The sequence below is a fragment of the Montipora foliosa genome, chromosome 11 (assembly GCF_036669935.1).
Source record: "Montipora foliosa isolate CH-2021 chromosome 11, ASM3666993v2, whole genome shotgun sequence".
NCBI classification, from domain to species: Eukaryota; Metazoa; Cnidaria; class Anthozoa; order Scleractinia; family Acroporidae; genus Montipora; species Montipora foliosa.
Window position 1 is genome coordinate 22356926 of NC_090879.1, and position 27726 is coordinate 22384651.

Here is a 27726-nt window from a genome sequence, read left to right on the forward strand (position 1 = left end):
AGCAATTGCGTAGAGAAGCCTGAAAAATTCAGACTTTAACAGGGTTTGAACCCATGACCTTGCAATACCAGTGCAAAGCTCTAACCAACTAGCTATGATGCCCCTGATGTTGGGCGCTGGTCATTTGTGGGTTCATATGTTCCTGTGATGAATGAATCAACAAATGAAGTGATTTATGAAATGAATCGTATATTGATCTGCAGACTTGTAATCAAGTGAAGCTATGATCCTTGCAGCTAAATGAGCCATGGGTATGTTCATCTCAGCCTTCTCATCCATTTCATAATGAAGTTCAATCATCATGGGTACATTATTATGAACCCACAAATGACCAGGTCCCAACATCAGTGGCTTCATAGCTCAGTTGGCTAGAGCATCACACTGGTATCGCAAGGTCACGGGTTCAAACCCTGTTGAAGTTTTGAATTTTCCATGCTTCTCTACGTAATTTCTAAAATTGCATTCATAACTGCGAGATATCATAGCTTCACTTGATTACATATCCACAGTTCAATATATGATTCATTTCATTTATCATTTCATGAATGTTACATAAGGAATTAACCAATCTTGGATAATGAAAATTACAAGGAAAAGATCACAAAATTTGCATACAACTTATTCCAAGTGTTTGGACCTTGATAATTGACACTGCTCACTTTTGGCACACAAGAATTATTCTTATCATGCTTCTATCTCCCTCGACTCTTGGGCAAGACACTTTACTCTCACGGTGCTTCTCTCCACCCAGGTGTATAAATGGGTACCGGCGTAATGTTGGGGGTAACCCTGCGATGGACTAGCATCCCATCCAGGGGGGAGCATAAATACTCCTAGTTGCTTCATGCTACGGAAACCGGAGATGAGTGCCGGCATTAATGGGCCTTCAGGCTCGTAACAGAGACTTTTACTTTTGGCACACAAGAATTATTCTTATCATGCTTCTATCTCCCTCGACTCAATCCAAAGTCTTCCCCAGATGTGTCAATTGAATGAGCCACGGGTATGTTCATCTCAGCCTTCTCATCCATTTCATAATGAAGTTAAGACACCATTAGCTTGTAAATATAATTGACTGGTTTAATGCTCACCAAAATAATGATAATTTGATTACATAAAAAAATATACATTACAATAACACTTCCAATGAAAATTTAATTACATTTCAAGAAGCTCGTCATTTCAAAATACCCCCAAAAGTCTAGCACAGTCAGCGATGAAGTCAATAATTGAAAATTAAAGGCAAAAGCATTTAGGTCATTAAAGAACAATATTATTAATCGCCCAAAAAAGATTTAACATCGGTGTATCCACGTTCCTTTGCCACATGAATCAAAATTCCAGTACATTTAAAACCTCTCTTCGGCATGCAAAAGCTGCAATTACAAATTCCTCGACAAGGTGGACAGTGCCATGAAGGATCCATCAAAGCCTTCCTAGCATCTTCACCATAACGATTTCTTAGGCATGGTCCACAGAACTGCCCTCTGGTTCCATGACATTCCTCATTCCTGCACACTGTCTTGAGATCATCGGTTTTCTGCCTGCATTGGTGACATGTTGTCCCATTCTTGTTGTATCTCTTATCAGCTACTCGATCTGCGACGAGGACTAGGTCTTTCTCGGTGATTTCTACCATTAACTTGGGCTGTGGCTTAAATGGTCCATGAAGACGCCGTCTGGGTTTCGGTGAGGAGATGGGGTCATCGTCAACTTGCCAACTTGGATGAAGTCCTTGCCAATTTGATAACTCATTATCTTTATCGTCCTTGCCAACGCGCTGCCAGGGCCATAATTTCACTATCATATTCGGTGGTGAATAAAGATCATCTGCATCTTCTTCGTCCTCCGCCTCCTCGCTATCGTTTTCTGAATCGTACTTGCTGACTGAAGACTTAGCTTTTCGTTTCGGAAGTTTTCTCCTTGGTAAGGAAATCATAGTTTCCGAACGCCTTCGCTTCACGCTGGCCCTGTTGTTTTGCTTCGGTGACTCGACGGCATAAGCTGGTCGGGCATCTTTTGGGAACAGATTCTCTATCATAGCCTTATTTTCTTCTATCCTTAAACGTCTCTGCTTCTCATACTCGCTTTCATCTTCGATTAACGGCATCTTTCCCACGTTTCGATGAGGATTCAAGCAAAGACGAAGAGAGCGAGCGAACGATCGATGAATCGACGCGTAAAATGGCGCGAAAAATGACCATGTGGTGCCTTTTAATTCGTCACGCATTCGTCAAAAACGTGACAACTTGACGAACATTTTACTTTTTCTCAACACGCTGAAGTCAGTGTTCACTGACCTTTAGTCGGGATACTCTTAACGGCACAGAGATTCTTACAGTACAAGTTTTGAGAGAAATATTGCATTGAAAGTTTCCTTGGGGGCGAGTATGAAAACTGAAAGCTGCAAAACACGGTTATTGAAAACATCAATTTTCTTTGAACTGAAGCTCATAGCTAGAGCGGTTTTCAATCGAGTGTCGAAAGTAATTAGGGAATTGCTTTGGTTTTTCGTTACTTCACTCAGTGATTGGTTCAAAGCTCTCGCGCCACTTTTTCAACCAATCAGAAGTGAAACCAAAACTATTTACTGTTGTAAAGCGCTGGAAAAGGCGCTATATAAATCTTATTAATTAATTATTATTATTTATTGTTACAACAGAAATACTGTAATTCCTATTTTACAACTAATCTTGGTTAACGTTAAGGCAACTTGGAATGGAATCAACACGATACTTTCAAGAAAGAAGAAGACAACCCACGTAACAAAACGTATGATTGACGATGATGAGATAACCGATCCGTGGGAGCTCTGAATAATTGCACTAATATAGGCCCAAACCTAGCGTCCATGATAACTCCTCCTGGAGTGAACTTTCAAGACTTCACCAAGCCATGTGAAGCAAACTTTGAACTTAAACTTATTACCCTTGATGATTTATTCAAACTTGCAGCCGACCTTCCAGCAGACAAGGCTGATGGCTTTGATCGAATTCCTGTACGCCTTCTTTTCTATACATTTTCAATGCAGTTATTACCACTGGAATTATCCCTAATGAATGGAATAGTGCTAAAGTAACTCCAAACTTCAAAGCTGCCACCAAGACTAACCAAGGCAGCTATAAGCCTATTTCAGTTCTATCTGTTAATTGCAAAACTTTTGGAAAAGGCAATCTTTAATGAGGTATGTACATTCTTAGATGATAAAAATCTGCTATCTAAATTTCAATCCGGTTTTAGGCCCCTTGTACTTGACCCTCTCAGCCCTTATCGACATGAAAGACAACTGGTATTTAAATATTGACAATGACTTGACAATCATCGATCTTAAAAAAGGGCATTTGATACCACTGATCACGAGATCCGCTAATCGAAATTACAGTTTTATGGGTTTAGGTGTGCTTTACAAAATCTCTTTAAAAATTATGTCTGATAGAACACAGATCACAGTCGATGGGTAATTATAAATCTGAAACCAGTCACATACGGTGCGGGGTTCCACAGGGTTCAATCCTCGGACCGCTACTATTCAGTTTATTATATATAAATGACTTACCAAACTGCAATCTTTTTTCAGACGTGAGAATGTACGCTGACGATATCAATCTAACCTAAGCATCTAAAAGCCCTGACAATTTGTTTAAATCCCTAACATCTAACCTTCATCATCGAAAACAGAAGCTCGATGCAAATCGATTAAGTTTAAATGCAGTAAAGACCAAATGTTTGTTTACTGGGACTCGGCACAAAGCCGTATCTTTAATACCTGGTGAACCTGACATTTCTTTTGATGGCCATTCAACAGAAAGAGTTCAAACCTATAAATGCTTACGTGTAAACGTAGATGAAACATTATCATGGGGTCATCATATTTCTGAGGTCACTCAAAAGATTACTAAAGTACTGGCAGCTCTTAGAAGACTCAAATCAACATATCCTCAATCAATTCTCATAATTAAAGCACTGGCACTGCCCCAAATGACTACTGCAATTTCGTCTGGGAAGTACTGGTAATGGTTTAAGTGACAAACTTGAGAAATTACACATTAGAGCTGCTCGTATTATAACTGGGGCTAGCTAGGAAGTTCGATCTGCTCAGATACTCCAGGAACTCAACTGGTCTTTGTAGCCTCGCAGACAGAAGTGATAAACAACTGAAGACCTTCATGTTTAAAACCAACACCACCCAAGTGACTTTGTATTTAGCCGAAAAATTTGCCAATACTAACACCATTCATAGCCACAATCTGAGAACTTCTAAACATAATCTATTCATTCCAAGGCCAAACACCGAAGCCCTTAAACACAGCTTCCGATACAGGGGCGCTGTTGCATGGCATAATCTGTCTCGCGAGGCTAAGGAGGCCACTACCTTAAATAACTTTTATTCATTTCTAGATTGAAATTAATTGAAATGTAGTTAGTGAAATCTTTAAGTCCATTTTATACTTAAACATCATTATAAGTATTTATAGCGGACGGCTCCCTGGGAAAACACTTAGTTGTGAATTTGGATTCCGTGGATAAATTAAGTTTTGTTTATATGGGTTATTGACTTCTTCGGTCAAGATGGCTGGATATTGGCCAAGTTCCTTTTTTGCGTGTTTACGCGAGCTCCATAAACACGCAAAAAAAGAACGAGGCCAATGTCCAGCCATCTTGACCAAAGAAGCTTCGTCAATAAAGGATTTATTATATGGGATAAAACACCAAAAAATGATCTTTGATCTTGCGGGACTAAGCGAGAAATCCCGAGCGTGCAAGCTTGTTGCCACCCTGCGAGCAGAGCCTCCTTTTTTTTGTCATTTTCTTTACTGAGGAGGAGAAAATGAGGCTCTGCCCGAATCGCGACAACTCTTTGAAGCCGCCGCAGCTCGAACTCCTGGACTAGTCAATCTTATTTTCTCTCGTCAAACCGGTTTTTCCAGTGCGAGCGTTCTTTCTAGTGACAAAACCGATGGTTATAATTGAGCCCGCTGTACCATGAAAAACCAAGATGGCGGCGAGATCTGGCATATTAGGCTTGGGTTCGAGACTGTATCCTGGCAATATGCAGCGATATTCAATAAAGATCTTACTCGATTCATGCAGAGCCTTTCTCGAGAACGCCAAAATCGAGCAAGCAAAAGAAAGGCTCTGCTGGCAGGGTGGCTTGTTGCATTTTGCACGCTCGGGTAGCCAATCACAGCGCCCGATTTGGTTCATCTTGCCTGCTCACGGAGCTAGTCATTGCTGTCATTTGTACTTCCCTGTTCATATGCACATTTGAGTTTTCTTGGTATTTTTCTCTGACTATCGCGGACCGACTCGTTTCGAAACTGATGCTCATCATCTTTCAGTGTGAATTTCGAGGTCTTTCGAGCCGATGTCCCAGGCAAAAAGCGATTCGCCATACAGACCATACACAATTATGTACACAATATATCACCAGTTTATAAACTTGAACAGATTTGCCGCAATCGCGAAAAATACATCAACGTCAGTAGAGGGAGGTGTCTTGTATTGTCCCAAATAACGTAATGCTTGGATTTGGCCAATTGAAATCCTTGCACGCAATTCTATTGTGCATTTTTCTGCACTTCCCGATATCTACCCATTTCATAACTCGGTATACCTCACGGGTGTCTAGAAAACTATGACCTAAGACCTAAGACCTAGAAAACTATGACCTAGAAAACTAAGACCCAGATTTTGGGTGTCTAGAAAACTAAGACCTAGAAACTCCCCCTAGAAACTAGGTATTAGTTTTCTAGGTCTTAGTTTTGGTCTTGCGTCTTAGGTCTTAGGTCTTAGTTTTCTAGACACCCTATACCTCACAGGTATCCCGAGTAACAAGGCACTCTTAATATTAATAATATTGTCAATGAAATAGCAATTTTGTAATCAGTAATTTAGATATTTTATTGACAAACTTTGGAAAACTAAAATTATTTCTTTAAAGATAACTATAACTTCACTCCTTACTTATGTCGGATGGTATCCAAATAGTTTTTCCACATCATCTCCTTATCGTCCTCTTGGCTCTCTGCATTGCCCCCATCTTTCACAAAGCATTTTGTCCCTCTGTCTCTATACTGTTTCCATTTTGGTTGATGTCTTCGTATCCCGAGCTTTCTGTCTTGATCAACATGATAACTAGGATAAAAGAAGAGAACATCTTTGCCGTAATCCATTCGGGGCAGGCTTGGTGCACTGCTGAGACGACAAACCTCTCACCCCCCCCCCCCCCCCCCCAAAAAAAAGAAAGGACATTCAATTTTTGTTCTACATTAATTTCGTGTGATTTGGTTTTGTAAACTGCCAACGTCTGCATCACCTTTGAGAATTTAGAACGGATATTATTATGATGAAATGGTATATGAAATGAATCATATATGAACTGCAGATACGAAATCAAGTGAAGCTATAATCTTCGCAGTTATGAACGCAATTTTTACAATTGCGTAGAGAAGCCTGAAAAATTCAGGACTTCAACGGGGTTTGAAACCGTGACCGGAATTGCGAGGTCACGGGTTCAAACCCCGTTGAAGTTCTGAATTTTTCAGGCTTCTCTATGCAATTGTAAAAATTGCGTTCATAACTGCGAAGATCATAGCTTCACTTGAGTTATTATTATCTTAACAATATTATAACTTATCTCCAAACGACACGTAAACAGAATTCTATGTTCTCATGTGTTCCTTACCCTGTTTTTTCAATGATTTCTTCAAGATAAAATTCTTGCACAGGATAGGTAAAGCCAGGAATATGAGCCATTTTGCAATTCCCTTGAGAGGAAACATACCAAATCCAAAAATCCAAATTGAACAATAACTATAGCAATAGCAATAACAAGAATTCTACTCAATGTGCATAGATTTTGGGTCACATTTAATGATAATAATATTAATGATAATCATTATGAATGGGTTTGGATCTTGGGAGGAAGTAGTCTACTTCACAGCCGTCTTTAGGGATGTCATGCAATTGTGTGACATCCTGAAAGATCATGCTGCAAAGAGACTAGAGAGGGAGTGGTACAACCATAAATCCACCTTGAAGTGCTTGAGTCAGAAACTTGTGAGATTTCGATTGATTTTCAGTGCAAACAAATAAGAAACTGGAACACTACAAAGCAGACATAATTGGTTGAAGATAAAGTGGGGAAGGAAAGAAGCACTAATATGTCTTCATTGTGAACCTTGGGTGTTCATTAGGCATCAGGGACTGGACAATTCTCTGGCTAAAATAAAAATTTTTGTTTATTACATTTAATGTAATAACTTTTATTTCCTGGAAAAGTTTGGGGACTTAAAAGAACATCAAGCAAGATTAATATATTATACCAAAGTAAGATGAGAACATCTCTGAATTCAAAGTGGCACTCATCAGAATAAGTTTCAAATCCGGCCTAAAATGCAAAGAAACAAATTTAGTCTGCCTATGCCTAGAAAGCACATTATCAATGAAAATATTTTGGCCATGGACAGGGCAATACCATTAATGCATTAATAGCAGCAAGCATAACATTTATTTATTATAATTTGTCATTCCCCAGTTGTTATGGTGCAGAAATGGCTGGATAAAAAAAAATTCTTTCATTATTGTTCTTCATGATTAGATAGGGTCATAGTATTGGGGGGAAAAATTCTACCATGTCAGGATTAAAAAAAGTTTCTTTGAAGCCATAATATGGTTGTATTTAAAATTCTTACCTTTTTGGCAAAAGATCTCTGACAATGATAAGCAGAAAATCCGATAAAACATCTCTTTCATGAATCTCATCGAGAATGATGTGACTAGTTCCCAAAAGAAATCTTGAAGAAAAAGATGAGAATAAAATGAGTACTTCATAAAAATCAGATTTACAGTGATGAATGTAATCAGTGTACTGCATAGTGTTGCATTCACACTCAGACTAATTCAATTGCCTTGCTATAAACCTATAAACCAATTGTTTATAGGTTTCCTTCCAGTAATTAACCCTTTGATGCCTAACCTGGCCAGACTTGATATTTTACTCTGTCTAACACCAGACGATTTTACTCGTCAATGGGTTAAAGAATAGAAACAAGACATTAAAATATTATGATAAATAAGGTGAAGACTGCCTTTTAAACAGCATCATGCTGTGCATCTCTTAAAAATTATCTACAAAAGCCATAATAAAAGAGGAGGTTTCATGGTCTCAATTCCGATCCTAGTTAGGACTCTTCCTCTTTGTGAAATATGTGGACCTGTCACTCCGAACAAGGGCTAACACTTGGAATCATGGATTTCCACAGATTACTTATCACCTAAAGTGCTCCCCTTGTACTTGACCGTAGCTGTTATTAATTAACTAAGGGGAAAGAGATTTTTCTGCTAACATTAGGAGCAACATACAGACTTAACAAAGTCATTCTTAAATTATTATAAGTTGCTTTCTTCTACTTTTCAGACCTTACTGCTAAAGACACTCTTGCCCAATCTCAACATAGCCAGAGCTTCTGACAAAAGTACAAGAAGTGCATTGGTGGGATAAAAAACTGGCTTGTAATGTTTTGCTACATACTGCCTTCTGAAGCTATAAGCTAACAAAGGGTTCAACAGATACATGTAATGAAGTTTTCATTATATTACTCACGGATCAGAGACAAGCCATCTAAGCAGGATGCCCGTTGTACAGTACAAAATTGATGCTTGTTCTCGCGGCAACTTGCTACAAATGAACAAGTTATGCGTAAATAAGTTCAACCACTCATGGCTTAACTAGAAAACTAAACTCATGACAACACAGGTGAAAAACAATTATAAAAGCTACTTGTGAACAAGAACCTACAGAAAAGAGTTAATTAAGAACCTGAATGGGGCGATTGTTTTAAACATCAACAGATGAATAAAAACAACTTTCGTTCCCATCTCAGTGTTACCAGCTGTGTTACTGGACAGAATAAAGGCCTACATTGAGAGAATTAGCATTCTTTTTTTGATGAAACATAAACAGGTTTTACAACAAATTTTCAAATAGCTTTTACCTAAGTGCTTCAGAATATGATTAAAACCCTTTCCCTCCTAAGAGTAACACTTATAGATTTTACTCTGTCTAACGCCAGACGATTTTACTCGTCAATGGGGAGCCCCTCAGGGGTGAAAGGGTTAAAGGGCAATGCATGGCTCCTTCAATTTCTAGTAAGTACAAACCTTTCTAATCTAATCTGAAAGCCAACACTGCTGTTTCCACCACAGCTTTCATCTCGCTCAGCAGCAACTCTCTCTGCGACCTAATGATTTAGACAATGATAGAAAGTCAATAAATCTTTCTGTGAGCAAGAATTACTAAAGTGAACTTATTAATATAATATTATCAATAATATTATTGATGAAATAAACTACACAAGAATATACTTACTGAAATTGCACTTATTCTTCTAGGTTGTGTGCAGATAACTCGACAAGATGATCCACGGCCTTGCCCAATTGCATCATCCAAAATAAACTGAGCAACCTGTTTGATGAAAGGTAGAAAAACTTTATTTGAGAAATACAGACTCCATACTTCTCCTGTAGCACAATGGAAGGGCAAAGTAAACAAAGTAGACAATGGTCACAAGGATGCACATTCAATTCCTAACAGGACCAACTGCCGGAGTGTGAACTAGTGTCAATAATTTGATTGATCACTTAACAAATTTAAGTAAGATGTATGCTCTGATATCGCAAGCAACTGTTTATGTTACCATAATTCTATCATAGGTGTGTAAGACATAAGTGATTCAGGAGTGATAACCATGCAAATGTACAAATTAAAGAATGACTGGAATGTCAATTAAAGGTGATTCGCTTCAGATAAAAACTACATTAATGTGATTGTGCATAACTAAAACCCTCTGTCAGTATTCCTGATATCATGTGTGGTACTCTGTATGTGAAGTAAATGGTGATATCTCAAAACTTGACAGCACTGCTCCCACCTTTCTAAATTTTGAATATTTGTAGGCTATTTAGTAATTAGAGCACTAAGAATTATCTTCCCAAGTCTATTTTTAGACCCTTACTTTCAAAAAGGCGAAACAATGACCTGCAACAAGTGACCTGTGGAATGTGACTTGTGTTTTAGATCTGCAGAACTGAACCTGGGTCACTCGGGAATTGACACAGAAAAAAACCTCTGGCTCCCATCTTCCCAAGTATAAAGCAAATGTGAAATTGGATGAAATTTCATCAACATGCAAGAACAAGAATTAGCCAATTGAAAGAAATATACTTTTATCATTTTACATGTTACATGTTATTTTATTTGACTTGATTTGCGTTAATTGTTAATTCAGTTTACAGTGTCTCCAATTAGTGCTCCAGCGCTAGAACAACTAGACACTTAAAATGAAGTTCCTTTCCTTTCCTTTCCCATAATGTTGCCACTTAACATAACTTTCAAGTTACAAACTATGTGTTTACATTCAGTGGAACTAAATAGTAGTAGCAGTGAGAATGAATGTTAATAATATATTATTCTCCTGTTGGAATGAAATGCACATGTATCTGGGGCATTAAGATAGTCTTTTGTATATATATAGGTTAGACCGTGGTAATGTATTCAGCTCAGCTTTGGAACTTTCACATTTTGTTCAAGTCTTGTGCTTCCATGGTTTGTCCTCCTGTCTGACCCCCCCTGAGGTTAAATAATCTACCTTAAATACACTTCCTTTTGGTTGATGCATTTTCATATTGGCAAGCTTTATACCAGTAGTTCTTATTGTCTCAGTGGTGTTGTTTGCTTTACAGTATTTGAGGGAGGTATGTAACATTACAGACAACATCAAACCACTTGGGCTCCCAGTTTGAGCTACACAACCAGCCTCATGTAAAGAATAATGACTTGAAAAAAATTTACCTGCCTGGTGGTTAAGGTTATGTGGTGTATTAAAGGTGATAGAATGACTTAATAATAACAATTTCATGGCAATCTGGTTTTAAAATGTAGATGTTTGATTTCAATTTTCAATGTATTTCACATGATACCGGTAACTGTTTGAGGGGGAGACAATATCACATTTAGACATAACAGAGACCTGAGTTGTTTTTCCACAGCCTGTTTCTCCACTAATGACTAACACCTGCTCAGAGTTGATGAGTTGAAGTAATTCCTAAAAAAATGAAATACACAACATTTATTTGATTGGCTCCTGACAAAAAAACATTTTAATAAATTGCATGTTCCTTTATCATTTGGTGAAACAACTCTAAATTATGCTGATAAATAATTTTTGAAGGTTGAATACAAAAACAAGGAACAGTGCAAAGGAGACCTCTTGATGTCCTTCTTTAAAAATTCTCATCAAGTGATTTGTATTTCCACTATTTTAGTGTCACTGTCCATGCACAGTCTGGCTCCAAATAAATTAATTTTATCACAAAATCACAAGAGATCAACCCAGATGCAAATATGTTTTCCCTTTTCAGCACGTTTTTCCATCCCAACGGCTGCACTTAAAGATTTCACTCTGTCTAAGGTCAGACCATTTCAATCCCTCGGGAGTTTGAAGAAAACAACATGGAACTTTGTCTGTTTCCTTTAAGTGTTTAACTTTTCAGTTATTGCATATATATCAGCATACAGTCACCAGATTTAGTATTGGTAAGGAATGTTGAAGATAACACTGCATGCAAAAAAAGGTAGGATCAGTCATGAAGAAGATGAGAAAAAAAGAGTTTTACTAATGTGCGAGCCAGCGAGCCATGCGAGTCATGCGAGTCATGGCTGCAAGCCATGCAAGCCATGCCTGCGAGCCATGCGAGTCATGGCTGTGAGCCATGCGAGTCATGGCTGCGAGCCATGCGAGTCATGCCTGCGAGCCATGCGAGTCATGGCTGTGAGCCATGCGAGTCATGGCTGCGAGCCATGCGAGTCATGGCTGTGAGCCATGCGAGTCATGGCTGGGAGCCATGCGAGTCATGGCTGGGAGCCATGCGAGTCATGGCTGGGAGCCATGCGAGTCATGGCTGTGACTCAGCATGTGAGTCACACGTGACACATGTGAGTCACACAGTTATTGAAAGCTAAAATTTTAAAATGGGTGCTTAGACTTAATAACTGTTTATCAGCGCTATTTGAAATGGGTGCTTAGACTTAAATGCGAAATTTGCATGGCTTGCATGGCTCGCTGGCTCGCACACTAGGCAGACCCAGAAAAAAACAAGTTTGAGGGAATCAATATTTTTCTTTAAGATGGATCAAGAGAAAGGAAAACTAGCAAGAGTACTCTTGTACTAAGAAAACAATGGACACCAAGTGGGAACAACAGATGCTCCTACTATACAGGTTATACTTTGCTTCCAAAGGTAAGCAACTATCACATCTTTGAACTCTATCTGAGGGTTTATTGATCTGATTTCACTGGGAAAGGCACCAGTTTCTTTCACAAGGCTGCACAGAACAAAAATGCCTAAATCTTTATATTATTTTGTCTTTATACTTTGCCCTGGCTGATACAAAAATTGACCGTCTTAAATACTGCCACATGCCTGAATAGAGAAGATATCCTTGACGTCACCTATTGCCATTACTGTGCCAACCAGAGCCTCATTGGCTGTCGAAACAAAAGGGTCTTTTGTTTCTGTGGTTGGCACATTTGAATAACAAAAGCAATATTTGTAAACAGATATCTTCCCTGTTATTTTAGACGAGGTACAACAAAAGCCACAAATGATGTAGTGGGTGTAACAATGGTCATGAATATCTTCATTGCCAGCTCTACAGTGATGCGAATGCCTAAAATCTTCAGACCCATTTCTGTTTCACACCAAGCAATGTAGTGAAAGAGCCGTATATCTTCAGTTCCTAGATCTGTTGACATGGGTGCCTTGTGTAGCTGGGACCATTTTGACATGGGTCCTGAATGACTAGGCAATGCACACCAGCTGCGACACTAGTGGGAAGAAACAGCTCAACAACAATATGCTTACAAGATCAAAAATTACACCACTAACATAATACCATAACTGATAGGTAGCACCAAATGACGAGCTGAAGTATACAAAGCTAAAAACAATCAAGTCTGCAATGTGATAGGCCAAAGCAAGTGAAATATAATCATCTTGAAATCCTTCTGTGTTCTTTCAAGATAGATTTAAACTTCGAGTGCTTTTGAAGGATATGTATTGGCCTGCAGTCGCTGGACTTCATTTCTTTGACAACAGTATCAATTTGAAGGCTGTAAACATGCAGATATTCCAACCCTCCCAATTTGATCAGGAGTCTCCCGATTTTATATGTTGCCCCCCGCTCGCCCAATTTTTTATCAGATTCTCCCCATTTATCGTTAAATTCTGAACACAAGGAAAGAAATTGCTTATCTTAAGTATTTTCTTGCAATTTGAGTAAAAAAAGGTTACATATTACACTAGCTTTCTTATCCTATGATGTCTCACCCAGTCTCTCCATTAAACACCACATGATGAACAGATTCATAGGGCCAGCAGTCTCACTCCATTTAGCAGCTCCAAAAATAGTGGACAAGCATTGGTAAGAACAAAGACCTTCCAGAATACCACAAAAATGATGTCAAAATGCAGGAAATGCCACTTGAGAGAAACAAAATTTGCAAAATTTCCAAACTCCTTGGGGGTAGGGGGGGATACCCCCAGATTCCACTACAGGCTGGAGCTCATGTGAGCACCTTTGGTGCTAAAAAATTCTTTGATTGCACTCACATGCCATGTTGGTGCCAAAACAATAGAAAAATGTGGCTCAAATTTTGCAAAATAATAGAGTCAAATTCCCAAAAGATTTTTTCGCTATTTGTTCCACCAACATGGCCTCCGTGACAGCATCTGCAATCAAAGATGGCTTCTTAGACTTAAATGTTTATCAGCGCTATTTGAAATGGGTGCTTAGACTTAAATAATGTTTATCAGTGCTCTTTGTAGGCAGTCTGCAAATGTCAGACACGGTCCTGCAGCAGCAAGACCCCAGAGAGAGGCGGATACCACAATGTAACATGAGGGTATCAATGGGGAATGGCTCTAGTCAGTAAACAGCTTAAAAAAAGCTGTTTAGTCAATAAACTGTTAAAAAAATGGATTTAGTCAGTAAACAGCAAAAAGGGAGATTAGTCAGTCAATTTATATGATTTTATGATTTTTATGAGTGTAGAGAGAAGCCTGGGACTGGTAACTAAACCCACATGCAGAGCGCAGGCTTGGAGCATGTCACAAAATGAGATAAGGGAAGTCATGCAATCTCCAACAAGGCATGCAACATGATACGAAAATTCAAAACAAATAGAGGGTACAAAAGTCTCCAGAAGGGACTTTGGTGATTATGTACCGCATACGCTAAAAAGTCGATCTTCTTTTATACGTTAGTCAGTTCATATTTTGTTGTTTATCCGGTTACAACAGCCAAAAACAGTCTTTATACACTAAACAGTTAACCCCATTGACACCCTCTAACATGTTTAAATTCTGCTCAGTTTCCGACGAGCTCAACAAACTGTCCTCTGCTTAAATAATAGATTGTGAAAACGAAGGGGCACAGTAAATTCAGGCAAGTTGAAACGCTGTTCATGATTTCTCCCACGCGAATATCGATCGTTCTTTTTAAAATCATGGAGAACAAAATCTAAACCCATAATCGCCAGAAGACATTCTAACCATATGAAGTACACAAAAACGCGGTAAACACGCCAGAGAAACTTGAATTTTCCATTTCTGACATTTACACATGCCCAGAATTTGCAGAATGTAGTAAGTAACATGATCGTACAGCAGTGGGCATACCTGGTTCTCGATCAACGACTGATGGTAGAAGTATGAAAGGGTCCTTTTCGCTCTGGGAAAGACACGACAGTTTTGTGGATACCAGGGGCCAGTTCCTGAAAGGTGTAAATACTCTATTGCGGGGATAAATGTGCCGGAATAAGGCACATTTATCCCTGGAATAGAGTTATTACATCTTTCAGGAACTGGCGAGCCTGGTATCCACAAAACTGTCGTGTTTCCACAGGCAGCCCAGAGGTTGTTTGTGATTCACATACGTGACAGTATTGCGTTACGTTTTGAGCCATTTAAGAGAATGTATGAAACGGTTCGAAAATCCCTCTAAATTCAACTTGTAGTAAAGGATTTAAATAAAAGAAACTTACTTTAGTCCGCTCTTGTGTTATTTTGAAGTCTTTGCGGCAGCTGAGGCGTTCTAAAGTCGTTCTAAAGCCATTTTGACGATTTAAACTTTTCCAGGTTTGCTTGCCCTTAAAGTGATACGAAAGGCTGGCGACCTGGTCGGCAGACGGTTCGAACTCGAAGCTCCATAAATTCCACTAAAATGCTCGGAGCTCGCCAAAATTGCCTCACGGCAGCCATCGATAATTCTTCTTTCTAGCTGCTTCGCCTCGGATCCCAAGGTTTATCTTATCCGCCCGAAAAACGCTCCTTTTCGAACGCTGGCTGCCCATTTCTGCTTCATTTTTCACTTTAATGGAAAGCAAACCTGGAAAAGTTTAAATCGTCAAAATGGCTTTAGAACGACTTTAGAACGCCTCAGCTGCCACAAAAACTTCAAAATAACACAAGAGCAGACTAAAGTAAGTTTCTTTTATTTAAATCCTTTACTACAAGTTGAATTTAGAGCGATTTTCGAACCGTTTCATACATTCTCTTAAATGGCTCAAAACGTAACGCAATACTGTCACCTATATGAATCACAAACAACGTCTGGGCCGCCTTTTCTGACAACTACGAGTACAATTTTTGTACGGAGATCCTCACCGAAAAAGGGAAGCGTTGCTTTGTCACGCAATTCTATTTCGGGGAATACAGGACAAACACCAGCAATGCAACTTTCGCTTTGAAGGAAAATAAAACAGGTTAGGCTGGAATTAAGAGTCAAGGAGAAACAAAAGAAATCGGGTTTTTGCGGGAAACATGAAACTCTGAAAAAAATCGGCTAATCCTAGTTTACAGCGACGAAAATACATAAAATAAACTTACTTTTGCTGCATTTTGTGTCCTTGTGTCGATTTTAGGTGTTCTGGGCTAGTTTTGAAATTTACTCCAAGAATTCGCCCATTTTTTTCACGTATTCACCGGCTGCTCCAAATCGTTACGTTGACTAAACATATTATAAGTTTGGGTGGCCTGTGGTGCTTGGCGTTCACCTGGGGCAGGAGATCGGTCCCACCAAACTCTCCAACCACCACTGCCATGTTTCATTTATTTTTTCTTGCTTTTCTTTAGCTTTTGCTTTTTTAAGACATTGTTAATTTTCACTCAGAAGAGAAGCGTTGCTCTTCACGCATTCCTAGTTTGGGGAATGCGTGACAAACATCCACTTTCAAAGGTAAAAAAAAAAAAAGATGACCTGCAATCAGGCTGAATTTTCACGATATTTGCCGCAAAGGAGAAATAAAAGAATCGAGAGTGGAAACTTGAAAGGTCTTGAAACGTTCGGAGAAAACCTAGGGACAGTAGGGGAGGGGACTCGTTTTCATGTAAGAAGACCTATTGTAAATACCGGAATCGGACAACAATACTCCATTTCCGAGTTGCTGCATGTCCTGGGGCACAACAAGGAAATGAGTTGCGTACTCTTATACAAATCAAACTCATTTCCATTACAATAATTGAGCACCAAGACACACAAACAGACACTTAAAGTTCCCTTCCTTTCACCAAGACTAATTTCCAAACAAACGCAAACAGCACCTTGGAAATGGCCTATTGGAGAGACACAAACGAAAACTCAAGAAATATGAGAGAAATAGAATCTTTAATCGATAGCTCTTACAATGAAAGATTGCAGCCTTCTCTTGATGTTCATCGAGGACCCCGTTCAGCGTATGCAATACGACCTTGTTACTACATCCTACAAATTCTGGGCATGTGGAAACCGAGTGACGGAAAATTCGAATTCGCCTGGCGTGTCTATCGAATTTTCATCTTCATCGTTTGGTTTGCATGTCTGACAGCAATTATGTGTTTGGACTTTGTACACTACGGTTTTGACAAGACCAAGATTCATTTCAGAGAAATTATGAACAGTTGCTGTACTTGTCTGGTGTTCCTGTGTCCGTTCATCTTCTCTGTTTATTATTTAAACAGAGGCCAGTTTGTTGAGCTCGTTTTCAGCGTGCAGAACGTTTCACAAGTATGGCACAAAAAGCTGAGCCGAGTTGCAAAAGGATACACTTTTATGTCGCTTTGTCTGTGGAGTCTCTGTACTGCATTTCAAATTGTCCACTGGCTTCCTTTCTTTTCGAAAACTTGGCATTACATATTTTACATAGCAGTGATTGTTTTCATCGCAGGTTGGTGGGCAACGTGGCTAAGTATCTATGGATTTGTTTGTCATGCTCACAGCCTACAAATTGATGCTGTTGTAGAGGAAATGAAGTCCATGGCATGCACATCAAGCTATATTCTTTACAGACACTCCATTATACTTTCCACTCTGGAAAGAACTCAAAAAGATTTTGGTGTTATAATCTCGTTAGCTCTGGCATACCATGCTTTTGATGTGATCATTTTCAGTTTTGCTTATTTCAATTCCGCCTTTGGCCAAGATTATCCTTTATGGCAGTTTATTGGAACAGTCATTTACGATTTAATTAGTATTATTGTCAAACTCTACCCTCCAGCTGTTGTTGCAGCTGCCTCCCACCGCATAGTCGTACAAGCTTGCAAGAGGTGTCAAGCACAAATTACTCCCACATCAACTGATCTTCCCTCAGAGGATATGCAGGTATTCCAGTATATGTCATGGTGTGAGAAAGATATGGGTCTTAAAATTCTGGGAATTAGAATCACTGTTGAGTTGGCCATGAAGATACTTATGACAATCATCACAGTTGTGGTGTCATCTGTGGCCTTTGTCATACCTCGCCTAAAGTAAGTGGCCATTTACAGCCTCTCCTGCCAACAATTTACACTTACATCCAGAAATGCATACACAGCTGTACGGTGATGAACGCCCAACTAAAGCTGTGTTCACATTAGGCCTGGATTATGATTAACCTAGTAGTTTACCTAAATGGTAGAAATGCTGCCAAGAGGAAGGGAGGTGTTCAATCATGCTTGTGGTAAATTAACAACGGTTCGTGTATGGAAATGAAGGGAGATTTTAATAGGTGTTGAGCAGGGTCGGTAAATAACATGGACGCCCCCCCCCCCCCCCCCCCTTCCTTGATCTCTCAAGAGAAGAAAGAAAACAATAGATGGTTTTCACAGTGACGTCATCCAAATTCTAAAATCACAAATTCCTCCATTTGCATATAACCACAATTCCTTGCGCCTTTGACCACAATTGAATAAAACTGAATGGAGTATGATAGTCTGAATTATATACTTTAGCTGATCATAATCAACAATTGGCTTAAGTGTCCCTTTAAATGTAAGCTTTTGCTATCTATTTCCAACAATAAGTAAAAGTAAGGGTTAGCGCCAATTTTTTTTTTTTTTGTGAGGTTAAATGCATTTGTTTGCTCTTACTTTAGTATTGGAGTCTAGGGGACACTTTGTGACGTTAACATAATTCCCAGATAAGAATGAGGTTGAATTTGGGGAGAAGAGTGAAGTGACACTTCCTGAATCTTGTTACCTGCAGTGTGTACTCCACTAAGAAAAGAAAAGGAAGCTTTACACCGAACAGTGAACACTTGTATTAATGTCACAACAACCTTGCTATGGCTATTAATCTGTTATATATCATATTGCATATTATAGAGTATATATTTATTTCATGTTGAATACATGAGGTGGCATTATTTACCAGTTACTCTGTGTATAAGTGTTATAATAAAATTGTTCCATGTATTTGTGGTTTATGAGTCAATCCTTATAACTGTTAATCTTAACACTATTGATAAACCAATCTTATGTTAATAGCATCATGTATGAGGAGTGTAAGTCAGCATGTTACCGCTATGTGAAACACTCCCAAGGAATGCTGTCTAAAATTCTGATAACATTATTTGGGACAGTCCTCTTCAATTTAATGAAAAGAGTGGTAACAATAAATAAAATGGATTAAGTCAAAGCTTCAGATAAACATGATGAAGCAAGATCATCTGTACTGCCCTTCGTTGTTTAAAGGATGGGTAATGTCTATAACATCTTTGTTATTAATTCACAGCAATTTTGAGGCAGCATTTACGTGAATGATATTGCTTTCAATTCAGTAGTTCCTAGTTCCATCTACTCAATACCAATACAGAGGGGGCACTCATGCGAGCCATGACTGCGAGTCAGCATGCGAATCACACAGTTATTGAAAGCTAACCATTTTAAAATGGGTGCTTAGACTTAATAACTGTTTATCAGTGCTATTTGAAATGGGTGCTTAGACTTAAATGCTGGGATTTTTGTGACACAATACAATCCATATTTTATTTGCATTTCCATTCAACATTTGATAGATTATGTTGCATTTTGTTCTAAATTATGGCAGAAGTCACAGCGGTACTGGTTTGCCAAAATACTTGTCACCTTTTTGTGGATGCTTATTATTATTGTTTTTAATTGGGGGGGGAGGGGTCACTAAAGTTTGTGTTGTCGATAAAGGATGGGGGGGGGGGGGGGCTGAAAAAGTTGAGCATCACATTTTCCATTTCCACCAGCCTCCCCTCTGCACTTGTAATAATGACCAGTCCCCTAGTTCTTGTTCCTCACACCAGCTGTGTACGTTAAAATAAATGAGCCTTTGCTGTAGGGTAGCCAAGGGGGCGAGCCATGTGAGCCATGGCTGCGAGCGATGCGAGCCAAGAAGCGAGCCATGCGAGCCATGACTGCGAGTCAGCATGCGAGACACACAGTTATTGAAAGCTAGCCGTTTTAAAATGGGTGCTTAGACTTAATAACAGTTTATCAGTGTTATTTGAAATGGGTGCTTAGACTTAAATGCAAAATTTGCATGGCTCGCTGGCTCGCACATTAGGCAGACCCAGAAAAAAACAAGTTTGAGGGAATCAATCTTTTTCTTTAAGATGGATCAAGAGAAAGGAAAACTAGCAAGAGTACTCTTGTAATAAGAAAACAGGGGACACCAAGTGGGAACAACAGATGCTCCTACTATACAGGTTATACTTTGCTTCCAAAGGTAAGCAACTATCACAAGACCCCAGAGAGAGGCGGATACCACAATGTAACATGAGGGTATCAATGGGGTATGGCTCTAGTCAGTAAACAGCTTTAAAAAAGCTGTTTAGTCAATAAACTGTTAAAAAAATGGATTTAGTCAGTAAACAGCAAAAAAGGAGATTAGTCAGTCAATTTATATGATTTTATGATTTTTGTGAGTGTAGAGAGAAGCCTGGGACTGGTAACTAAACCCACATGCAGAGCGCAGGCTTGGAGCATGTCACAAAATGAGATACGGGAAGTCATGCAATCTCCAACAGGACATGCAACATGATACGAAAATTCAAAACAAATAGAGGGTACAAAAGTCTCCAGAAGGGACTTTGGTGATTATGTACCGCATACGCTAAAAAGTCGATCTTCTTTTACACGTTAGTCAGTTCATATTTTGTTGTTTATACAGTTACAACAGCCAAAAACAGTCTTTATACACTAAACAGTTAACCCCATTGACACCCTCTAACATGTTTAAATTCTGCTCAGTTTCCGACGAGCTCAACAAACTGTCCTCTGCTTAAATAATAGATTGTGAAAACGAAGGGGCACAGTAAATTCAGGCAAGTTGAAACGCTGTTCATGATTTCTCCCACGCGAATATCGATCGTTCTTTTTAAAATCATGGAGAACAAAATCTAAACCCATAATCGCCAGAAGACATTCTAACCATATGAAGTACACAAAAACGCGGTAAACACGCCAGAGAAACTTGAATTTTCCATTTCTGACATTTACACATGCCCAGAATTTGCAGAATGTAGTAAGTAACATGATCGTACAGCAGTGGGCATACCTGGTTCTCGATCAACGACTGATGGTAGAAGTATGAAAGGGTCCTTTCGCTCTGGGGCGGGTTCCTGAAAGGTGTAAATACTCTATTGCGGGGATAAATGTGCCGGAATAAGGCACATTTATCCCTGGAATAGAGTTATTACATCTTTCAGGAACTGGCCCCTGGTATCCACAAAACTGTCGTGTTTCCTATTTTTTCGGTGTTTCCACAGGCAGCCCAGAGGTTGTTTGTGATTCACATACGTGACAGTATTGCGTTATGTTTTGAGCCATTTAAGAGAATGTATGAAACGGTTCGAAAATCCCTCTAAATTCAACTTGTAGTAAAGGATTTAAATAAAAGAAACTTACTTTAGTCCGCTCTTGTGTTATTTTGAAGTCTTTGTGGCAGCTGAGGCGTTCTAAAGTCGTTCTAAAGCCATTTTGACGATTTAAACTTTTCCAGGTTTGCTTTCCATTTAAGCGAAACGAAAGGCTGGCGACCTGGTCGGCCGACGGTTCGAACTCGAAGCTGCATAAATTCCACTAAAATGCTCGGAACTCGCCAAAATTGCCTCACGGTAGCCATCGATAATTCTTCTTTCTAGCTGCTTCGCCTCGGATCCCAAGGTTTATCTTATCCGCCCGAAAAACGCTCCTTTTCGAACGCTGCCTGACCATTTCTGCTTCATTTTAGCAAACCTGGAAAAGTTTAAATCGTCAAAATGGCTTTAGAACGACTTTAGAACGACTTTAGAACGCCTCAGTTGCCACCAAGACTTCAAAATAACACAAGAGCAGACTAAAGTAAGTTTCTTTTATTTAAATCCTTTACTACAAGTTGAATTTAGAGCGATTTTCGAACCGTTTCATACATTCTCTTAAATGGCTCAAAACGTAACGCAATACTGTCACGTATGTGAATCACAAACAACGTCTGACAAGTACGAGTACAATTTGTACGGAGATCCTCACCGAAAATGGAAGCGTTGCTTTGTCACGCAATTCTATTTTGGGGAATACAGGACAAACACCAGCAATGCAACTTTCGCTTTGAAGGAAAATAAAACAGGTTAGGCTGGAATTAAGAGTCAAGGAGAAACAAAAGAAATCGGGTTTTTGTGGGAAACATGAAACTCTGAAAAAAAGCGGCTAATCCTAGTTCACAGCGACGAAAATAAATAAAATAAACTTACTTTTACTGCATTTTGTGTCCTTGTGTCGATTTTAGGTGATCTGGGCTAGTTTTGAAATTTGCTCCAAGAATTAGCCCATTTTTTTCACGTATACACCGGCTGCTCCAAATCGTTACGTTGACTGAACATATTATAAGTTTGGGTGGCCTGTGGTGCTTGGCGTTCACCTGGGGCAGGAGATCGGTCCCACCAAACTCTCCAACCACCACTGCCATGTTTCATTTATTTTTTCTTGCTTTTCTTTAGCTTTTTCTTTTTTAAGAAATTGTTAATTTTCACTCAGAAGAGAAGCGTTGCTCTTCACGCATTCCTAGTTTGGGGAATGCGTGACAAACATCCACTTTCAAAAGTAAAAGAAAAAAGATGACCTGCAATCAGGCTGAATTTTCAGGATATTTGCCGCAAAGGAGAAATAAAAGAATCGGGAGTGGAAACTTGAAAGGTCTTGAAACGTTGGGAAAAAACTTAGGGACAGTAGGGGAGGGGACTCGTTTTCATGGAAGAAGACCTATTGTAGATACCGGAATCGGACAACAATACTCCATTTCCGAGTTGCTGCATGTCCTGGGGCACAACGAGGAAATGAGTTGCGTACTCTTATACAAATCAAACTCATTTCCATTACAATAGTTGAGCACCAAGACTCATTGCGAAACCGAAACAAACAGACACTTAAAGTTCCCTTCCTTTCACCAAGACTAATTTCCAAACAAACGCAAACAGCACCACGGAAATGGCCTATTGGAGAGACACAAACGAAAACTCAAGAAATATGAGAGAAATAGAATCTTTAATCGATAGCTCTTACGATGAAAGATTGCAGCCTTCTCTTGATGTTCATCGAGGACCCCGTTCAGCGCATGCAATACGACCTTGTTACTACATTCTACAAATTCTGGGCATGTGGAAACCGAGTGACGGAAAATTCGAAATCGCCTGGCGTGTCTATCGAATTTTCATCTTCATCGTTTGGTTTGCATGTCTGACAGCAATTATGTGTTTGGACTTTGTACACTACGGTTTTGACAAGACCAAGATTCATTTCAGAGAAATTATGAACAGTTGCTGTACTTGTCTGGTCTTCCTTTGCCCGTTCCTCTTCTCTGTTTATTATTTAAACAGAGGCCAGTTTGTTGAGCTCGTTTTCAGCGTGCAGAACGTTTCACAAGTATGGCACAAAAAGCTGAGCCGAGTTGCAAAAGGATACACTTTTATGTCGCTTTGCCTATGGGGTCTCTGTACTGCATTTTTTATTGTCCACTGGCTTCCTTTCTTTTCGAAAACTTGGCATTACATATTTTACATAGCAGTGATTGTTTTCATCGCAGGTTGGTGGGCAACGTGGTTAAGTATCTATGGATTTGTTTGTCATGCTCACAGCCTACAAATTGATGCTGTTGTAGAGGAAATGAAGTCCATGGAGTGCACATCAAGCTATATTCTTTACAGACACTCCATTGTACTTTCCACCATAGAAAGAACTCAAAATGATTTTGGTGTTATAATCTCATTAGCTCTGGCATACCATGCTTTTGATGTGATCATATTCAGTTTTGCTTATTTCAATTATGCCTTTGGCCAACATTATCCTTTGTGGCAGTTAATTGGAACAGTCATTTACGATTTAATTAGTATTATTGTCAAACTCTTCCCTCCAGCTGTTGTCGCAGCTGCCTCCCACCGCATAGTTGTACAAGCTTGCAAGAAATGCCAAGCACGAATTACTCCCACATCAACTGATCTTCCCTCAGAGGATATGCAGGTATTCCAGTATATGTCATGGTGTGAGAAAGATATGGGTCTTAAAATTCTGGGAATTCGTATCACTGTTGAGTTGGCCATGAAGATATTTATGACAATCATCACAGTTGCAGTGTCATTGGTGGGCTTTGTCATACCTCGCCTGTGAGGTTATCGTTCGATCAATGGAGTCATAGAAGTCATTTGATATACGTTACTGATTGTACATCTACAATCTTGGACAGAATAAAATGGAACAGAAAACCCCCATCCCCCCGAAAGCAAGGATGAAGCTGCGCAAAAGGCAAAACGCGCCGTTTTCCCATCCTTGATCTGGGGGAGGGGGGTTTCAAATTTCCCATCTATTTTGTCCAAGATTGTAGGATGGATGACTACGAATACGTTATTAAAAAAGCTGATATTGAGAAGACTACACATTGTATCAAGGAGCGGGATCATTTAAAACATTTTCAACCCGTATAAGCATTTTAAAAGGCAAAGTGGCATCATCTCAAATTCCGTTGCCGAAAAAGTTGCACTCAAGGAAGCCCCGAAATGGGAGCGTTGGATCGAAAAATCCGAAAGTTATCCTGGACGGAAAAGATGATAAAGTTCAAGTTAATACGTTGGTGTATGCAATTGGAGGAAACGCTAACGATATTCTAAAAAGCTTTCATTTGGCTGAAAGGGATACTGTATACGCGACAGTCAAACGACACTTTTAAACTCATTTTGTGGGCCGCTCAAATGTTTTGATCTTTGAACAAGCACGTTTTAACAAACGCGTTCAAGGGGAAAAAGAATCTGTGGTTGAATTCATTGAATCCCTACACGAGCTCGCAGAAACTTGCCAGTTTTGACCTCTCAAGGAAGAGTTAATAAGGGATCGCATTAACCCAGAGAACTGCGAATTCTCCTAGAGAGAAGTCAAATTTCCTGTACATGTGATCAGCGAAGAAGGCATCAAGCCAGACCCAGAGAGAATTGGATCGGTTCACTATATGGACACACCCCAAAATGTGAGTAACGTTCTGCGATTTCTTGGAATGGTCAACCAACTTTGGAAGTTTATTCCTCACCTCGCAGAGAAAACAAAAAACCTCTCTGATTCCTCCAAAAAACTCAACAGTGAACTAAGTTCAACACCTGTCTTTGCACATTATGGTCCTGAAAAGACCACCATATTATCAGCTAACGCATCATCATTTGGCCTTGGCGCTGTACTCCTTCAAGAGCAAGAAAACAAAGAAAGAAAGCCTGTTGCCTACGCCTCAAGATCCATGATGAGTACAGAACAGGGGAACGCCCAAATCGAAAAGGAGGCGCTTGCGACCACCTGGGCCTGTGAGAAATTCAATGATTATATCCTAGGCAAAGATATCCTGATCGAAACAAGCCATTTGTACCTCTGCTCGGCTCGAAGACCCTGGATGAATTACCCCCGAGACTTCAAAGGTTTAGAATGAGGCTGATGAAGTATTCCTTCACGATAAAACATGTACCCGGGAAACAGTTAATAACAGTAGATGCCCTATCAAGAGCACCACCGAGAAAACCTGTTTCAAAAGAAGATGAACGCCTTAGTCAACACCTAAATTTGTAGGTAGCCCATATCCTTGAAAGCCTACCCGCTACAGAGAGAACACTGGAAGAGTTAAAACTCCATCAACAGAATGACGAAGTGTGCCGAAAGCTATTTGAATTCTCTGCAGAAGCCTGGCCAGACAAGTCAAAATTGAAAAATATTGCAAAATATTGGCCTGAGAGAGCAAGCATCACTGTCCAAAGAGGTCTCCTGATGAAGGACCAAAGAACTCATCCCATCGTCTCTGCGCTTGGGTATCCTAAACAGGATTCATGAAGGGATCCGTAATCGTTGTGAAAGAGCCCGTGATTCGGTCTGGTGGCCAGGTCTCAGCAAGCAAATTGAAGTTATAGTCAACAGTTGCACAATATGCCGCAAACGGAAGAAGAACCACGCAGAGCCAATGATGTCAACTCCACTTCCAGAACGACCTTGGCAGAAAGTAGGCACTGACCTTTTCTACCACAGTGGTAAAGAGTATGTAATCGCTCTTGATTATTACTCACGATTCTTTGAGATTGCCCCTCTAAAGAGTACCACCTCAGAAAACGTGGTAAGTCACCTGAAGTCATTCTTCTACCGCCATGGTATTCAAGAGATCATTACAACAGAAAATAGTCCACAGTTCTCAGCTGCTACATTTTCCAAATTTAGTGATGACTGTAGGTTAACTCACCTAACAAGGAGCGCCCATTACCCACAAAGCAATGGTGAGGCAGAACGAGCTGTTCAGACTGCCAAAGACTTGATAACCAAGTCCGAAGATTCCTCCTTAGCTCTACTGTCGTACAGATCTTTCTCCACTCCACAATGGCTTTACCCCGGCCGAGCTGCTAATGGGAAGGAAGTTGCGAACCACACTTCCTCTACTCCAGAAAAACTGACCCCAAAATGGCTTGAAACGGAGCAGTTGCGAAAAACGGAGCAGGTGAACAAGCAGAAACAAGCCGAGACCTATAACCGGCGACACCGAGCTTTAACACTCCCTGAGTTAAAACCAGGAGACAAAGGTCATAGTACAGAAATCCCCGGAACCTATGTTGTGAAGGCAGAACAGTCCCTTCTGAGGAGAAATAGGAGACATCCGGTCGCAACCCCAACTCCACCCGTAGAGGAGGACATCGAAAGAAAACAAGACCCACCCCATAATCCAAAGAGTAAAAATTCCAACAGTTTCCCAATAACCCGTTAGGGAAGAACTGTTATTCCACCTAAGCGATTAGATCTCTAAAGAACACTTAAAGCGTTGAGTCTTCGAACAAAGAACAAAGAACACACATTGCACTGCGACATTTCATTTGATTTTTTTGATTGATGGTTTGATTCTGTTCGGGCGAGGACCCGCTGTGGAAGACTATCACGACCCCCTGTGAGATCAGACTTGTAATGTGACCACCCTACTGGGGACATTTGTCGTGTTAATATTATGGAGTACCAGAACATGTGCTTTTCGTTCGAAGAATTGTAGTCATTATACGAAGAGTATACTAGCAGTTTCGTCAGATCATTAGAGTTATTGTTAACCGTTGCCGAGAGCAAAGGGTATTTCGTAGCCTGAACAGAACAGATTCTTATCAGTGATTCACGCTTTCCTGATTTTTCTTATTTTACCGAAAGGGGGATGTGACGTTATCGTTCGATCAGTAACGTCATAGAAGCCATTTGATATAAGTTTACTGATTGTACATCTAGGATGGATAACTTCTAATAAAGCCGATATAGAGAAGACTACACAGCCTAATGTAAGTAGGCATTGCAGCCTCTCCTGTCTACAGTTTGCACTTACGTTCAGAAATGTACGTACTTCGATGCACGCCCAACATGTGTCTCTTTGCTGTCTATTTCCACAGGCTACCCAAACACATAATTCGAATGCTCAGTCAACGTAACGATTTGTAGAGTTTATATGGGAAACACGAAATGCCTTTAAAAAATCGGCTAATCCTAGTTTACAGCGAGGAAAATAAATAACATAAACTTACTTTTACTTCACCTTGTGTCCTTGTGTCGATTTGAGGAGTTCTGGGCTAGTTTTTAAATTTGCTCCTATTCTTTATTAAAAGAAGACTTCTTCTTTTAATGAAGGACAGGAGCAAATTTAAACTAGGGTTAGCATCATTTTTTTTTGTGACGGTAAATGCAGTTGTCTACCCTTTAGTTACTAGAGTATCAGAGTCTAAGGAGTAATTGGTGACGTTAACGTAATTTCCCAGATGAGACTGAAGTTGAAGTTGGCGAGAAGAGTGACATGACACTTCTGAACCTGATTACGTGCACGTGGACATATAACATCTTTTATATTAACTCACAGCAATTTTGAGGCAGCATTTGCGTGAATTGAATTTT

The 27726-nt window shown here is 39.7% G+C and overlaps 4 protein-coding genes and 1 pseudogene across 4 annotated transcripts in view; 2 read left to right on the top strand and 3 right to left on the bottom strand.

Moving 5' to 3' along the window:
* The window catches only part of LOC137975442 (ATP-dependent DNA/RNA helicase DHX36-like), a 63231-nt gene that overhangs the window by 17608 nt on the left and 17897 nt on the right, over positions 1-27726 (bottom strand). Inside the window, exons 6-13 of the mRNA XM_068822563.1 lie at positions 11031-11105; positions 9371-9466; positions 9163-9242; positions 8606-8680; positions 7695-7796; positions 7326-7390; positions 6686-6767; positions 5965-6135 (exon numbers count right to left, since the gene is read on the bottom strand). Coding sequence (XP_068678664.1) covers positions 5965-6135; positions 6686-6767; positions 7326-7390; positions 7695-7796; positions 8606-8680; positions 9163-9242; positions 9371-9466; positions 11031-11105 — 746 coding nt within the window. The remainder of the gene's footprint in view (positions 1-5964; positions 6136-6685; positions 6768-7325; positions 7391-7694; positions 7797-8605; positions 8681-9162; positions 9243-9370; positions 9467-11030; positions 11106-27726) is intronic.
* LOC137975446 (cell division cycle-associated protein 7-like) lies at positions 1044-2433 on the bottom strand. The gene has a single exon (XM_068822566.1). It carries the CDS (start codon positions 2228-2230, stop codon positions 1277-1279), a length of 954 nt encoding a protein of 317 aa, XP_068678667.1. The 5' UTR covers positions 2231-2433; the 3' UTR covers positions 1044-1276.
* LOC137975318 (uncharacterized) lies at positions 11837-13678 on the bottom strand (annotated as a pseudogene).
* On the top strand, positions 16476-19803 carry LOC137975443 (uncharacterized). The gene is made up of 2 exons (XM_068822564.1): positions 16476-17698; positions 18450-19803. The coding sequence occupies exons 1-2, from the start codon at positions 16670-16672 to the stop codon at positions 18474-18476; spliced, it is 1056 nt and encodes a 351-aa protein (XP_068678665.1). The 5' UTR covers positions 16476-16669; the 3' UTR covers positions 18477-19803.
* LOC137975190 (uncharacterized) lies at positions 22723-27329 on the top strand. Its single transcript, XM_068822277.1, has one exon. It carries the CDS (start codon positions 22789-22791, stop codon positions 23962-23964), a length of 1176 nt encoding a protein of 391 aa, XP_068678378.1. The 5' UTR covers positions 22723-22788; the 3' UTR covers positions 23965-27329.